Raw genomic sequence first — 15,807 nt, forward strand, 5'->3', positions numbered from 1 at the left:
GCAGATGAGGTTCGTGAGGCGAGGGAGAGGGCGAGCTACCGCGGCCGTAGCAGACAAAGCGGAGAGAGAGGAGGCGGGACTTCCGCTACAAGTAAAGAGACGCTTGATTTGTTCTCTCGCGTTTGTCCTTACAGGCTCCGGTAGAAACATGGCGTCTCGCTGCTAACAGTGGCTATGCAACCGCGGTCCGCGGTCATGTTATTTTACGTGACTTTTTGAAACACTACGAAAATGAAACAAAGAATATTATACAGCGACTAGACAATGCAGGAGCACATAATATGTATAAAAAAGTAGATTTTGGGTTATATAAACCCATAAATACTACACATTGTCCCTTTAAGCCATCATCAAAGGTAGCATGACCTCACATGACATCAGATGATGTCTGGGGGGAGAAAAGCACTGAACGACAAACTGTCTGCTAGTTATTAAATTAGAGAATTATCCAGTCACCTGTATCACATTGAGCTGCCTGTGCTGGAGTAATCCAAGAGTCACTGAGTTCACCAACAATTGTTCGTAATACTAACACAATCACTCACTCCACCCACACTGTAGCCACCTACACACAAGCAACGGCAATCTTGGCAATGTCCAATATCTTTACAGCCCCTCAGTATGGACTTAGACAGTTATTTAATGTCTTTTATAATATAGCCTTGATCTAAGAAAAAAAATGACTGAGGTCCAGCCCTCAGAGACCTCATAAATGACGACAACGGTGATGAACACCAAAGAGAATCAGGAGAAACAGAAGATATATTGCAAAGGTGACCACATTCAGTGCCCCAGATGGAAGACTGAAAAGAAGGCACTGTGTGTTTGATTAAGGGCTTATTGGTTTAGCATCAGGGGGCGGTTTGGTCCAAATTACCTCGTGGTCATTTACTCCCTCTCGCTGTGTAGAGGTGGACCTTTTCAACCTGGAATAGATGACAAAATGGCCTCAGAGCCGCTTTTAGTGCTGAGGATAAATTAGGAAACAGCCCTGCTCTCCACTGTGACCTGAACAACAACCTTCTGATCCCTTTTTATTTTTAGCAAACTGCAAAACTGAGTCAGTCAGCTTTCTGACTAAATCAACGTGATATAAAAGCAATGACAACAACTGTAGATTAGAGCAACTACTTCTGTTTCAGACTTCAAACGGTCATAAAAACGTTATATGTCGAAGGATCATATCTTTAATCGTCGGTGTGATGTGCCGTTTTATTGCTTTATTCTTGCTGATTGTTCGCTTTGGGTTTTTATTCTGTGTTGTATTAGTTTTTATGTGCTGCAGAACAGACGCCTGCAGAAAAGCAGTTTTAACTGAGTCAGTTTAACTGGTAGGATTTAACAGTTACTTTAGTATTTTTTCTGGATAAAAATAACATAAAATAAAATAAAAAAATATTTTCTCACAGGCTCTATGGTTTCCTCCCACAATTAAAAACAACATGCAGATTTGGCGATTAGGTAAACTCCCTAAATTGACCGTATAGGCGTGAGTGTGAGAGTGGATGGTTGTTTGTCTCTATTGGCATGTTTCCATTTTTTAGGGGGCTGAGGCGATACTATGCGTGACGTCGCTAAGACTGCCGGCCAATGGTTGACCAGAGAGCCGTCACTGAAGAGACTTCAGATACAAAAATCAAGCCAAACAATGCCTGTAGATGACACACATGACTGTAGATCAGTTAAAAATCCTAAAAATGTGGATTAATCGCCAACAATTACCAGGGAAATGTCTAAAATCTCATTATTTAACAGGGGACTCTGGTGTATTTAGCGACAGCACTGCTGATCACGAGCTGCATCACAAACCATGCCACTGTATTTCAGTCCAGTGACTCAGAGTCAGATGGAGTCTGTGCTCCGGTCGTGGAGGAAGTACTGAACAAATAGATTTAATGAATTGATTCTAGTGATTTGATGCAGTTACACTGAAAACAACTGCTGTACAAGTCACTTGTCCCTCGTTTGTGTATGTGTGTCACGTGTCACGGCCGTCACAGCAGTTTCATACAGCCGTGCAGCGATGACTCCGCCCACGTTGAGGAGGTACTATTTTTGTAGTGGAAAACTAACCTTAACCGTGCCCAGGCAAGGCGAGCTGTGACCACAGTGGAAAAGGGCCATATGATGGACTGGTGACCTCTCCAGGGTCCCTATGTCAGCTGGGATTGGCACCAGCGCCCCCTGGCCAACCTAATATGGAGGATAAAGCGATAGAAGATGAATAGATGAGCGAGTTAAACATGTACGATTGGCTGTATGGACTGAACTCACCCAGGCGAGCTGTGGTCGCTGATGGTACTGCAGAACAAACAATCAACTCAGGAAGCTGCGCGCTGTTCAAATCCATACATACAATATTTATATACACAGCAACATATATATGTCAGGTAGCTTGTATCTTTGCCAGCTGTATTCATAAAACGTAAAGATAGTGGATAACTGTTGTATCCTGGGATGATAAAAAGCCAGCGTACAGGAGAGCATTTGACAGGATTACCAAAGATGCCAAGAGACCGTGGGAATGGATCACTGCCATAAAACTGGAAGACAACACAGAAGTCAGATTGAACAGATAACCCTTGTGTAGTGATGACTTAATATCTGGTGCAGAGTTAATCCCTTACTAGCTTTAATAGTGTATTTATCTTACATGCGTTTATTACAATGTGTCAGCATTCTCTGGAGTAGAATGAGGGAACCTTTATCAAAAAGTTGAAGATGTTGGAATACTGCAGGTCTGGAGTAATGTGCTCTCTGGCCACTAGGGAATACACGGGTCAGGTTCAGTTCATTTTCGCTGAAGCTTCTCCTGCAGACACTGTGGCGGTGTAAACAAAGAAGAGTCAAATAAAAAAAGATGAATGTTTTTGTTAATTATATAATTTAAAAACATAATTATTTGAATTCTATCTGTGTGACTGTTACACTCATAAAAATATATACTGCTATTACGCCAGAATTCTGAGTTTTTGCTTGAAAATAACAATATTCAGTTGTGCTACAACAATCTGAAGACTGAACCACGTTCCTTTCCAGCTGTATGCCCCCCCCCCCCTCCCTCCCCCTCTCTGTTGTTGATCCTGGACTCCACACTTCACACACCTGGCAGTGCATGAATCAGCACTTTCCCACACTCTGAGGATTCTTGTAGGTTACTATTGTGGATTATTTATGTGGGAAGACACAGTTGAGTTGTTCCACTGACATAACCGGTGCTTGTCTTGACCTGATTCCAAACAGAAACCACCGCAGGTTAAAATACCTGGAGGGGCAGCCTCTTCTCCTGGGAAATGTCACCACACAGACATTATATTGGACCTAGCAAAGATTTTAAAACTCAGCTAAAATACAAACAGAACCAAGTGTTAACCAGCCTCTAGTTACATCTGCCCATGCAGTTTTCTGTCCCCATGGTTTAATTTTACAGTATGTATTTAAATGTTGTGCACACACAAATTATTATATACCACTTAAAGCACTCCTGTGGAGCAAATAATACTCACATGTGCAGGATTTTTTTTGCAAGATCTGCAAACAGACTTTGACTGGCAAAATTGTCATAAATCTACCTTTAAGGTTAAAAATTCAATATTACACTTTATAACTTCATAATACAGCACAGTTAGGTCACCCTGACCCATTAGATCATAGATTGCTTGATGAAAGCGTCTAAACATGATTACGTGGACCAAGTCTCAAACATGAACGACTGGCATTGACACAATTGTGCTTTATTGCTGTACAGGTACAGTACTTATAAAACATTGGGAACATAACAATTATGAAATATCACATACAATCTTTTTTTTTTATTTTCACAAACACGTACGGTATGTATGCAGTTTAAAACGTACGTATGCCATGTACAAAAGAAAGATTACGATTTTTTAAAAAAACAACAAAAAACAAACAAAACAAAAAAACACTATGAAAGGCAGTGAGATGCCCCGGTTTCGGTGCTAAAATATTCTCTCTCTCTCTCTCTGGACAACTATACATGGACTGGGGACAATATGAAGGTCTTTCTGCACTGACTGTAGCACCAGAGAGCTGATCTCAGAGCAGAGGAATCCTGACTAACAAAGATGACCAGCAGTCTGTGGCTGCCAGGGTTTGATATGCTTATGATGGTCTGACCTGGGTCATCAGGGAGCGTATATGGTGGAGCCAATATGTGCATTGGAGCACCAGTTAAAAGTGGATGATAAGTGGTTAGAGCAGTGAATTGATTCACAGTGCAATTGGAAATGGTTTTTCACATTAGAGAGCCGTTGAAATATATAAAAAAAAAAATTATCTCAGCATGAGCACATTATGGGGACCAACATGAGGTCACGCACAGTCGAGAGCAACGACAGCTTTAAAGCTGCGGTGCGTTGACTTTTAAATATAAATGAATGTCTGTAGCATTCATGCTGTTTTAAAGAGCATTCCACACAATGTTGATCAGCTCCTCACAAATCTAGCTATGTCTTTAAACGTGGAAGCACAGCAGCTACACTTATAGCAAAATGCCAAGACGGCAGTGAATATTTGACCCACAGAGTTTCCTCCTAATCCTCATATTCCTGACTTGCTGCAGATCTAAAGAACAGCATCTCCGTCACTCACTGCGGAAGCTCAGTTCAAGTCAGATTGATTTTTAGCTGTAGATTGTAAACTATCAAAAATACCTTTAGTGTCACTATTAGTGTTTTGATGTCAGAAGTTACACACTGGACCTTTACTTATAATAATAATAACAATAATAATAAAAAGATCAATATACAGTACTATGCACATGTCTAACCAAAACCCTGATCACAATGACAGTGAAACACAGAGGCTCCTTCACTGACATCAGCAAAGTTGACGTACTTTCTCTGGTGAGGAACTTTGTCTGTTTTCTATGATCGCAGCAATAAATACTTGTGAATAAGCCGGATCGCACCATAATGAAAATGCAGCAAACAGCCAGTGTCGAGGTGTGACGCATGAAGCAAATCAATACCTTATCATCATCATTGTCTTGCATGAATTAAAAATGAAGTGCATACATAAGTTGCAAAGACGTTGTAATCACATTAAGCAGTCAGGTACACTCTTTAAGATACAGGCGCATGTTCCAGTAATAAGATACGCAAGGTTTTATTGATATGCACAGGCAGTGAAAAAAAAAAAAAAAAAAAAATCTGTCAATCAGAGCCAGTCAGTCTGGAAAATGCAGCTCAGCTGATTCACCGTCTCTGTAGTGAAATATCAGTGGCCTCTAACTCCTCTTGAATATCTGTGCACCTTCACACATCGACAGCAGCAGACGATCGATCCGGTGAAGGCGCTGCTAATTTGTAAGGCTGAATCAATCAGACACATTGCGGGTGATCAGTGGGAATGAGAAATCCATTCCAGCTATTGATACTTTGTGGCTCTATCAATTCAGGCTGATCGCCAAGTTATCAAACACCTTGTTGAGCCATGCCCAGCCCATTACAGAAGTCAACAACGATAAAACACGGAAAATACTGTGCAATAAAACATCCATTATGAAAACATCTGCCTTGCATTGAAAGGAACAGAACAACAGGCTCAAGGGCAGGGGGGGGGGAAACAAATAATATTAAATATAATAGTATAAAGAATTTCATAGCCATAGACAATCATTCAGAAAAAAAAAAAGATATTCACATTTTAAAATAAACCTCTTCTCTTTACCTTAGTCATTGTAGTCATTGCATCGAACCCATGACATTCTTACATCTCACCATTATAGACGGCGTGATCTAATCTCTTCTGTGTCTTTCAATTCAAACTGTGCTTTTTCTGTCATAGTAAAAGCTACAACGTACGCCACGAGTCACAATTTACATAGCAGTAACCATGGAAACACCCGTAGAGCCGGTTTAATCCATTAGGAAGGTGTCGGGGAGAGGGGGGGGTCAAAGATGGGGGTCAGTTTGTTGGGGTCGAGTATGGAGAGGAGGTGAAGAGAGGACATGGAGGTGAGGACTCACCAAAGATGGACGACTCTGTACAATAATTGAGTTCATCTGCGCGTGAGTTCCTGAGCTCTGCACAGAGCAACACCCGACACATCAGACGTTGATGAGACACAATAAGAGTTAAGATTCTACTTTCTAGTGAGGACTGGTTGCTGTTTTTTGTCCCCTCTTTTATTTTTGTCCATTTCCTTTAGATCCTTTTAACCACTGAACAGCTTTGATTTGGTCATTCTGTACATATGAGTATTTGAGGACGACTGTACACATCAGATTTTTACAACTATACTTGTTATTTCAGACATATATTCCATAAGATGCGTCACTTTGGCACAGAGTGTCATGTTCACAACATGAACTATATACCTTGCGGCTTAAGTTTTTGTTATTTCAGCTTTATCCTTTGAACCAAAGTAGGTTATTTTGTTGGATCGCCTTCTCATAGTAAGGTTAAGTGCAGTAGTTTGCATTTTGGCCAGAGGGGTTTGTTCCTCGAAGGCTGGTGGTAACAGTGGGGAAAAGAAGTGCACCTTGGGATAGTACTGAGGTTACCCTGACCCCTGGTTTCCACATTGCCAGGGCTGTAGTAGCACTTAGAGCCCACAACATGATAGGCTAAGTGAGGCCGTGTACCTGAAAAGGTCCCGTTTCTCATTCTGTGCTCTGGTGCTTGAACACTGAAGGTGGAGTGGACTTGTAAACTTCAGAGAGGTCTGAGACTCACGGTGCTCACACACACACACACACACAAGCACTCATGAGAACTTCACAGGACAGCATGTCAAGTAAAATCAGCACCATGTTTTCAGGGGGTGAAGATCCTTCCTGTGCAGCAGTGCATCGTTCATGATAGACTCAGATACAGACAAACCAAAAGGGCCATTTCATATCTGACTACCATGAAAATGCTGCTCATTAATCCATCAGTGGACATCATAGATTCTTTATTATCTCATCAGACCTGAGATAAATAATAACATCTGCATTATTTTTGTTAGTAAAATATTTGATCTTGATCACAAAATAAACCCCAATCTCCCTGTGAATCTCTGTGCGCTTCCCACTCACTTTTCAACGATAACACCCGGCAATGTCACACAGTGCTGCGCTCGTATGATAAAGGTTGGGGGCATTTTTCCACAGTCGAGGTCAAGCAGAGAGGCAGGACGTTCAGCCCAGGGACTCAGCTCACGCTTTGGGGCTTGGAGCTTCAACCCAGGCCTTTGGGTATTCAGGTTAACTTGGTCCACAAACCCCCCCGAAAAAGTGTAAAGAGCATGTGCGAGTAGGGTTGAAGAGAGAGAGTAAATTCAGGGTCAATACATGTGGCTGCTTCACACAGCCTCTGCTATGGAGAGGCTTTCCTGTTGGTCCAGAGCAGTGTGGGGGGCAAGGGTGGAGACTGAGGTGGACGGTGCTTCCACTCACCGCGCCCCTCACACTGCGCACGCCGCCATCGCAGGATCTCTCCCAGGGTGGTGCTTTCATTCCCGTTGGAGAGACGTAAGCGCTGGAACACCTGAAGAAGAGGAGGAGGACGGGGAGAGGATTAGAGGACGTTCAAATCACATGCTGAATTAGGAAAAGGGCTGGGTATCGTGATTCAGTACTTTTAAGGTATCGACTGAACTTTGGACTGAGTATTAAACTCGAATAAATATTCTTAATATTCACAATCTCGTCAGCATCAGCGAGCCAATATTCATACGGGATTTAAATATGAGAGCAGAAGTGTATTTTTTTTTTTAATTTTTTATTCGATTGCGAAAATAGATTGGTATTGAAAACAATATTGCTTGGGAATCTGTATCAAAGTCTAGATAAAAATCAGTCCAACATCTTTAATCAATACCCAGCCCTAGTTAGGACGTGTTTCTGAATGTGCAGCGAAGCAGATGACAAAACGCTAAAATGACAACAAGGTGAAATGACCAAGCTATGACGGGAGCGACGAAGAGAGTATGAATGACTAACAGTGGTTAAACAAAAACAACAACTAATTCTGACACCGTGAACTTAAAGTATCACACTCTAATCTCCTCTCCATTAGAGATTACCACCGACTGAAGAAGAAGAAGAAGAAGAACATGACATCTCTGTCTGATCCATCATGGTGAAAGAGCTTGTGATCAGTGGGATGAATTTCCTCTCCTTAAAGCGGGTCAGTTTTTCTCATGAATCATCCTAATGAACAACACGGAGATGAATCTGGAGCTGCCGAGGACCCATCTCATGAGACCGTAGATACAACAGGAAGCATTTGGGGGGGGGGGGGGGTCCCGTCCTTGACTGACAGCTCTAACTGCACCTCATTTCCATATTCTATCTCTGGAGCCCACTGAGTGCACATCAGCTGGAAGGAGATCTTGTGAATTACAGTTGGGAACCCTGAGCAGTGAGCACCTCTGAGTGGCTCTCCTGCTCTCTCAAAGACACTCGGGTCAAATTCACAAGAGCGCGCGCGCACGCACAATGGTCTGCATGGAGCACATGATCAATCATTTGCCAGTCAATACCCTCGCAAATCAATCAGAAAGAAATTCCAATCTCCCTCAGTCAGTAATACCAGCGACAGGATGGGGCCCTGATGATCGAGATCGGATTAGGAACTGGAGATCATAATGGTGGCAGCTGATGGTCTGCTGAGAGAAAAACTCTTCCTTCATGCTCACAGATGAGATTTAAAGGACAGGACTGGCAATACGTTACTGGGATTCATACGTTTCCTACTGTCAACAAATCCCATGAAAACACCAAAATGAAAAATTGTGACTCGGTGTCTCTGACTTAACCTGCCTGTGACACTCAGCTCTAATGAGCCCACTGAAGTTGTTAACCATGAAAAATGGCTTGACAGACTAAACCTATATATATAGTGTATATATTATATATATATATAGGTTTATTTACAGATCAGGGCTGTAGCTAATAATCAATCAATCTCTCAATTACTTACTCGAAAATAGGTCCATAAAATGTCAGGAAATGTTGAAAAATTTGATCGGTGTTTGATACTTTTGTCCACAAATCGACGTTATTCTGTTTCGGTTTCTTTGTGATGTGGCGTCAAGAAACCAGACACTATTTACCACATTTAGGCAGAAAAATAAGACTCACAACATTCAAACTGAATAAATGATTATCAAAATATTGATTAAAAATTGATCCGTCAATTATTTGTTGCAGCCCTATTGCAGATTGTTACACTTATGGTGCAGAGTGAGACATTCGTGAGTGATAATGAACTCCAGTCTACACACTGATCATCAGTACATAAGGACCACATCATCCTCGTATGTAACTCTCTGCGGACGAATACTGTGTTTAAAATATTTGAAACAGAAAGGTCAAATATGTCAGACTGGTTCTATACATAATATTTGTTAGTCTTTTGGTCTTTCAACAGGAACAGAGGAAAAAAACTGCTGAACATACACAAAAAAAAGGTTTAATACTGTGGCTTTGCCCCATGCTGCCCTTTTAATATTTAATGGAATAGCAGTGACCTAAATCAGCAGTAAATACAGTATAATGTAACATTTCCATGCATTTTGCACATTTAGTTCACATACACACGCTCACAGATTGACTGCTTGCACAAGCACAATAGTCAACAACCTAATCCATAATTTACACCTCCCTGCCAGGCTATTCTCTGCACTGGCGCCAGCCAGGAACACCAGCTACTGGAACAGTTGAAACACCATGTCCTTCTGCAGTACATGACTTGCACACACACACACACACACACCCATACACGCCCACACAATTCTATTTTCCAAAAGAAAATGACAATTTCAGTACAAAAATATCACAACTTGGGTTCAGTCGACAGAGACACAAAAGCCTCATTCTTCTTTGGAATGGGATTACTTTACTGACCGTATAAAGGTGTTGTGCTTGCCAATCACATACTATGTGCAGTCGTCTACTCCGAGATGATTGTTTTCAGGGTTTGGTTGTTGACTGAAACTCTCATTGGGCCTGACAACACACTCCCATCGAATGCAGACACACAATCATCTATCTCATCAATCAAAACTGATATGAGTTATTTTAAATGCTGCACTCATTTTCACCAAGTAGCCTAAACCTGACTGGACCATTGAGCAACCTTTGAAATTGCGTTGCGAGCGGTTGAGAGCCAATCCAAATTCAAATGTGCATGTTAATGGGTAAGTAATGTTATGGTAATCATATGATAATGTAGGATGACGAGTGGTCATTCCAAACTGTCACTCACAGACTGGGCTCCCTAAGGTCACAGAGTGCAACCGTGTCCTCAAAATCCTCTCTACATAAAAATGCACTCACACACATAACCCTACTGCAAAAGACCAATACAAGCTACTGTGTATGGACCCAAAACTGTATACATTACACGGTAAATAGAACGCCTTTGTTTCCTCTCATCAACAGATTCCATCAATTGGTGATTTTTACTCATTTTCATTTGAGAAACATATTATATATAAGAAACAAATATATATCTTCAGTCTGTAGAATAAGATGTGTATACATCAATACAATAATGAATCTAAAAGGACATTTTCACACACATGGCTTTAACAAATAACACGCCTCCTGCGATTTGAAAATCGATATAATTTCGGTTCATTGTTCAGCCTTAGGAAGAACCTATGAACACAGTTACAACAAAGGGTCACTAGATAAGGTGAATTTCTAGAATTCTAGCTCTATTGTTGAATCACAGAAGAGGCCGAGTCCAGGGGACAAAAAGAAGAATTGCAGAGATAAAGAGATGTCTGTGGTCACTGATGGCCTATTTGGGAGCTCTTTCCTGGAAATTTCACTGGATGGGAAAGGGGTTTTTCAGAGAAAGTGGCATGGCAGCAAAGGTCGCTGAATTCAGAGAATCTCAGGTTCACCTTTTCCCTAACATGTAGTAGACATGTGACATAATGTTTCTCCAACTGATGCTTCAACTTTGAAGAGGCATCATGTAAGCATTTAGCTAGCTCTTTGCTATTGACTACTAACTACAGAAAAAACTCAAAACAGCCCACTCCGTTAATTTCTAACTGAATTACTCCAGCACCCACTGCTTCCTACATCCTTTCCTTTTTTTAATGTATCCAATTAGATCTATTAATGCTGCATACACAAATACAGGAACATAATTTGTTCCAGTCTTTTGAAAGGTTTTCAGGGTCAAATGTGCTCCCTTCTCTTGAACGAACAAATGATAATGAACCTGTTGAAAAAAGCACACCAAATTACTGAAGCAAAGATCCAAGATGAAAGCATCTCTATCCATGTTTCATGTGTAACTATGATAAAAACAAAAGGCAACAGTAGCTCTACCTAATAGCGTCGGAGAAATCAGAATAACGCTCAAGAGAAAACTCTGCCTAAATCTTGTTTAGATGCATCACCCGTGACAACAACGATGCTGGAAAAAGAGGGTGAGAAAGGTTTAAAAAATGGTCCGCGTGATGGATTAAGCAACGGAAAAATACAGATGAATAAGCAACTGTAAAAACTGCAGCTCCGCTTTGTTGAACAGACGAACTCAAGGTTTGAAACCCACATGTTTTTGGTTTTGCATGCTCCTCTGAAGATGCAATAACATCTGCCAATAATAATAATATCAGTTATATTCCCTTGCTGACTGGCATTTTCAGATCACACATTTCCCATACTCATATGATATAATTGTTCAGCCCTAATATCATATGAGCATGTTGACTTGAAGGGATTTTAATGTTCAACAGGTCAAATAGACGTTTTGTAAGGCCACGGCGATCTTTTAAATCTGAGCTGTTTTTTGAGCAGTTAACATTTGTGCCAAATTTGTAAGGATTCCATAGAGGTGTTCTTGAGATATGGTGCTCATAAGAAGAATGGGAATAATGGCCAGATTACCTGAAAACATAATGCCATAACCAAACAATCATCAACACAGATCAAGTCAGCGTGATTCGATCTGACTTGATCTGTGATACAGTAGCTGACATTTTCTTTCCCAATACGCTGCACAGAGCGACACTGACTATAGATTTTCTATTATTTTCCACAGGAGAAGCAGCAATGTGATTACAGTGTTATCAGGGATGCCTTCAGTTTTGGCAGGGATTGTGTGATGCAGAGTGTCTGAGTCCAAGAGCTGCAATTTTTATTTTCAGAAACAAGGGATAAAAAAGGGGTTGTGGGGGTGTGTATATGTGTCACTGACTCTATGATCGACCTCTTTGTCCTTGACTGTGACAAAGGGCAACGAGCACGGTGAACATGAGCTGGAGGTAAAGCTGAGATGATGAACTGCAAAAGGTTTTTTTTTTCTTCCATAGACCCATGCTTCCAATCAAAAATTCACAAATTTGTGTCAAACATAAAATGGATGATTTTTGAATTCATCCTCCAGTCTACTGCGACAAATCATGACAAAGTCTTTATAAACAGGTTTCAAGTCTACATAAAAGGTATGGTTTCCAGGTCACAAAAAGACTTGGAAATGGACGATAACTCCAAACTTTACTCTAACTCTGTCTTTGAGGACATTTGAAGATCATGATTGTCACGATCCCACACTGGGTCTATGAAAAACACTGCCATTAATTTGATTGATTAAGGGAGGAGAGCGGCGATGCATGACCCACACTCACCAAATCTCTACATGCCAACAGGGCTTCCAGTAAACCCTCATTTCCCCACCCCACCCCACCCCCCACCTCGCTGTTTTAGAGGGCAGCCCCCGCACCAAACGGAGAAAAGTTGAGATGTCCCCTCTGCAAGATAAAGGAGGGAGTAAAAACAACACTCAGACACAAGAGAGAGGCCAAAGAGTTCACATTTTCTGGAAAGAAAAAAAAAAAGACAATTTAAATATCAAATCACTTGCTGGAATGGGCTTCATTTGTACACACACATAGACTACACTTCAAATAGATGCATTAGTGGAGCCCGCTCCTGCTGAGGAAGCAGGAGCTCAACATTTCATCAACCTGAGCTCTTTGTACACCGTGTGCCTTCGCATCTCTTGTGGCAGTGTCTTACAAATGATGTGTCCTGAGCCACTCCCCAAGTGGGACACTCCGTACTTTGCTGATTCTTGAGTTTAATGCACCGCTGATAGTGAAACTCAACCACTGACTGATGCACACTGTGATGAATCTTGATTAGTTTCCATGTGGAAACTCGGGGAGATGGCTGCATCCTAAAATACGAGACGCAGTAGCACATAAACTATTGAGGAGTGGATTTATAGAGTGAATTGAGGGTGTTTTCAGGGGCTTGTATTATTCTGCTTTCTATTTATCACATGGGCAAGGGTGGATCTTTTTTCACTTCAAAAAGAAAGCAGATCAAAAGAGAGCATACGAGTCATAAGAGCTTTCTATCTGCCAGTCATAACATGCTCTCCCTGTGGACGTCATGTAGGCTGCAACCGTCTTGTTAGTGTGATCGAGCTGCTTAAGTCTTTTGTCTTCATTTCTGCAAAGGGATCTACAATTTGACAATAGTTGTCCTCATCTTCTTTTGTTTTTTAATTCTTATGGTTACAGCCTTTGTTTGTATGAAGTGAATGTGTGTGTTGTGTGTATTGCTGTGTGCAAGTGTGTATTGATTAATTGGTTGTTAGTTTCCATTTTTATAAATTCTATATAATGCTGATATGTGTGCGTCTGTGAGTGGTTCTTGTGGTTTGAACCTCTGAGGACCTTTACCAAAATAAACAATGACCTTGTCTGGACCAGTAGTCCTCACAGAGACATGGAATGGACCTCATTTCTGAGGAACTGGTTAAGGTTAAGGTTAGGGCTAAGGCTTTGTTTAGGCTATCCAAATGAATGGAAGTAAGTGAGAGTCCTTAAAAAGACAGACGCGCAATCCTATGTGTGTGTGTGTTTGTGTGTGTGTGTAAATTCAAGCCTGTAACTGTACTCCTGTCTACAAAGCCAGAGAAAGCTCACATGTCATGAGTGATACGTGTTATTCAATGGAGGCCACTTTCTGCTCCATCCTAAATGTCAAGAAACCCAAAACAAAATGCAGTCCTGATATAGATGTGCTGTTCATATACTCATGTTTGTGTGTGTGGTGGTATAAGTGTGTAAGCATGTATATGTACATGCCACTCACTCAGAAAATTAAAGCTACAGTAAAAAGAAAAAAAAAAGACACAAAAGATTTTTGACACACACCAAGTGCCTATCATTATATGTTCACCTGAGTATGATGGCTGTCCATGTGTCTGTGTAAAGAGGCGGCGCTGGAGGAGTTTGACTTGCTGTGACTCTCTTCTTCCAGTGACCCTGAACACAATATCAAAAGCATGTTAAGAAGGCATTGCATTGGAAGTCCTCCCACACACAGGCAGGTACAGACTGAAGGACACCTCACAGGCAATATGACTTCTGTGCAGAGGGAAATGTAAAAGAAAACATACTGGCTGACAATCTCAAGCATTTACTCTTTGACTGTAGCTGAAGAAGCTGGTTCTCTTTTATAAAATCTGTTGCGCCTCTTAGATATTTCTCACAATATTTCTTTATCATACACAGTTTTTCTTGGTAACCCCTTCTCCCCTTTTATTCCAGAAGTCATTATGTCACTCTAGTGTGACCTGAGCTAAAGGGTAAAAGGAGAGTAAGCAGATTAGTCTGGTAAATGACATTGTCACACCCCGAGTCAGTGGTGTTAGCCTCTTGAATGGACTTGCACTTGTGTGATCTTCAAACTATATTACTTAACTGTATCAGTTTCTTCTACATTGTACACAGTGTATCAACGTGACACAGTGTCAGCACAGCTGTAGCTGGTAAGCGCTCAACCATTTCGCACCACAATATCTGTGGCTCTTCATCTTTATCAAGAAAGAAGGGGTGCATTGTCTGCTTCATTTCACTTAGACAATAAAAAGGTAATCACCATTAAAAACTGTGATTTTAATCAAAACGTGCAACTTGGGGCTGTTACCGTTGGAGATCTGGTTGCCGTTCTCTACGGGGTTGGGAATTGGGCAGTGAGGGGTGTGGTTGTTGGCGTTTTTGTCCTGTAGCGGCAGAGATGGTGAAGTCGGGGCGGAGCCACATTCTTCCCTCCCTGGCAGATTGATATTAGAATTGAATCCTGGGTGGAAAAAAGCAATAAGAAAACATACGTGTCAGTGCTTTCTATTTACAGTGAGACACCTGACATTAGACTCCGTCATGAATGACATCATGAGAGTGTGGTAGTAAGTCCTTAAAACATCGAAGGAACACAACTTGTTGTTATGGTGATTTTTGTGGTTGCTGACATGTTATTCTATTTATGATATGTGGCTATTCTACCTCTGTTTGGTCTTCATAAACAGAAACAATTTAATATAATCTATTTGCTGTGTTCATATGGAAATGCCAAGCAATACTATCAGACCTGATTGAGGTAGTGTTTGTGAGTATACAGGACCAGCGCAGGACAACTAGGTTTTCAGTTAGTTTCAGTTCAGTTTTCTGCAGCCTGCTCACTTTACTAGCACAATGGCGATGTTGCCTCCATCTGTCTTGAAATAAAACAAGTGAGTGAATCAATATCACCGGCCGACACATGATCTAAATACTGCTAGACTGAGAAACACCGTCTTGGTTTGATTCTTACACACATTTGCTTATGATTAAACGTTATGTACTACAGTTTTAACTAACTAATTTTTCCCCTTCATGTACATCGACCTTTTAAGTATTCATTTAGCTCTGTGTGGTGGGAAGGTGACTCCACATGACCTGCTTCTGCCCTGTTGCTGCACCTCATGGCTCACATGCTACCACACTGAATGAGTAATTGACTGTGCATGGTTACATACAGTATGTGTGGGAGTGTGAAT

The 15,807-nt window shown here is 41.2% G+C and overlaps 1 protein-coding gene across 1 annotated transcript in view; it reads right to left on the reverse strand.

Annotated features, from left to right (window-relative positions):
- Nucleotides 1-7,326: 7,326 nt before the first annotated feature.
- The window catches only part of myo16 (myosin XVI), a gene marked incomplete at its 3' end in the record, with an annotated part of 88,924 nt that continues 80,443 nt past the window's right edge, over nucleotides 7,327-15,807 (reverse strand). Inside the window, exons 33-35 of the mRNA XM_083908496.1 lie at nucleotides 14,919-15,071; nucleotides 14,169-14,254; nucleotides 7,327-7,497 (exon numbers count right to left, since the gene is read on the reverse strand). Of these exons, the coding sequence (XP_083764622.1) occupies nucleotides 7,327-7,497; nucleotides 14,169-14,254; nucleotides 14,919-15,071 (410 nt within the window). The remainder of the gene's footprint in view (nucleotides 7,498-14,168; nucleotides 14,255-14,918; nucleotides 15,072-15,807) is intronic.

This window comes from Microchirus variegatus, assembly GCF_963457635.1.
Source record: "Microchirus variegatus genome assembly, chromosome: 22".
NCBI lineage: Eukaryota > Metazoa > Chordata > Actinopteri > Pleuronectiformes > Soleidae > Microchirus > Microchirus variegatus.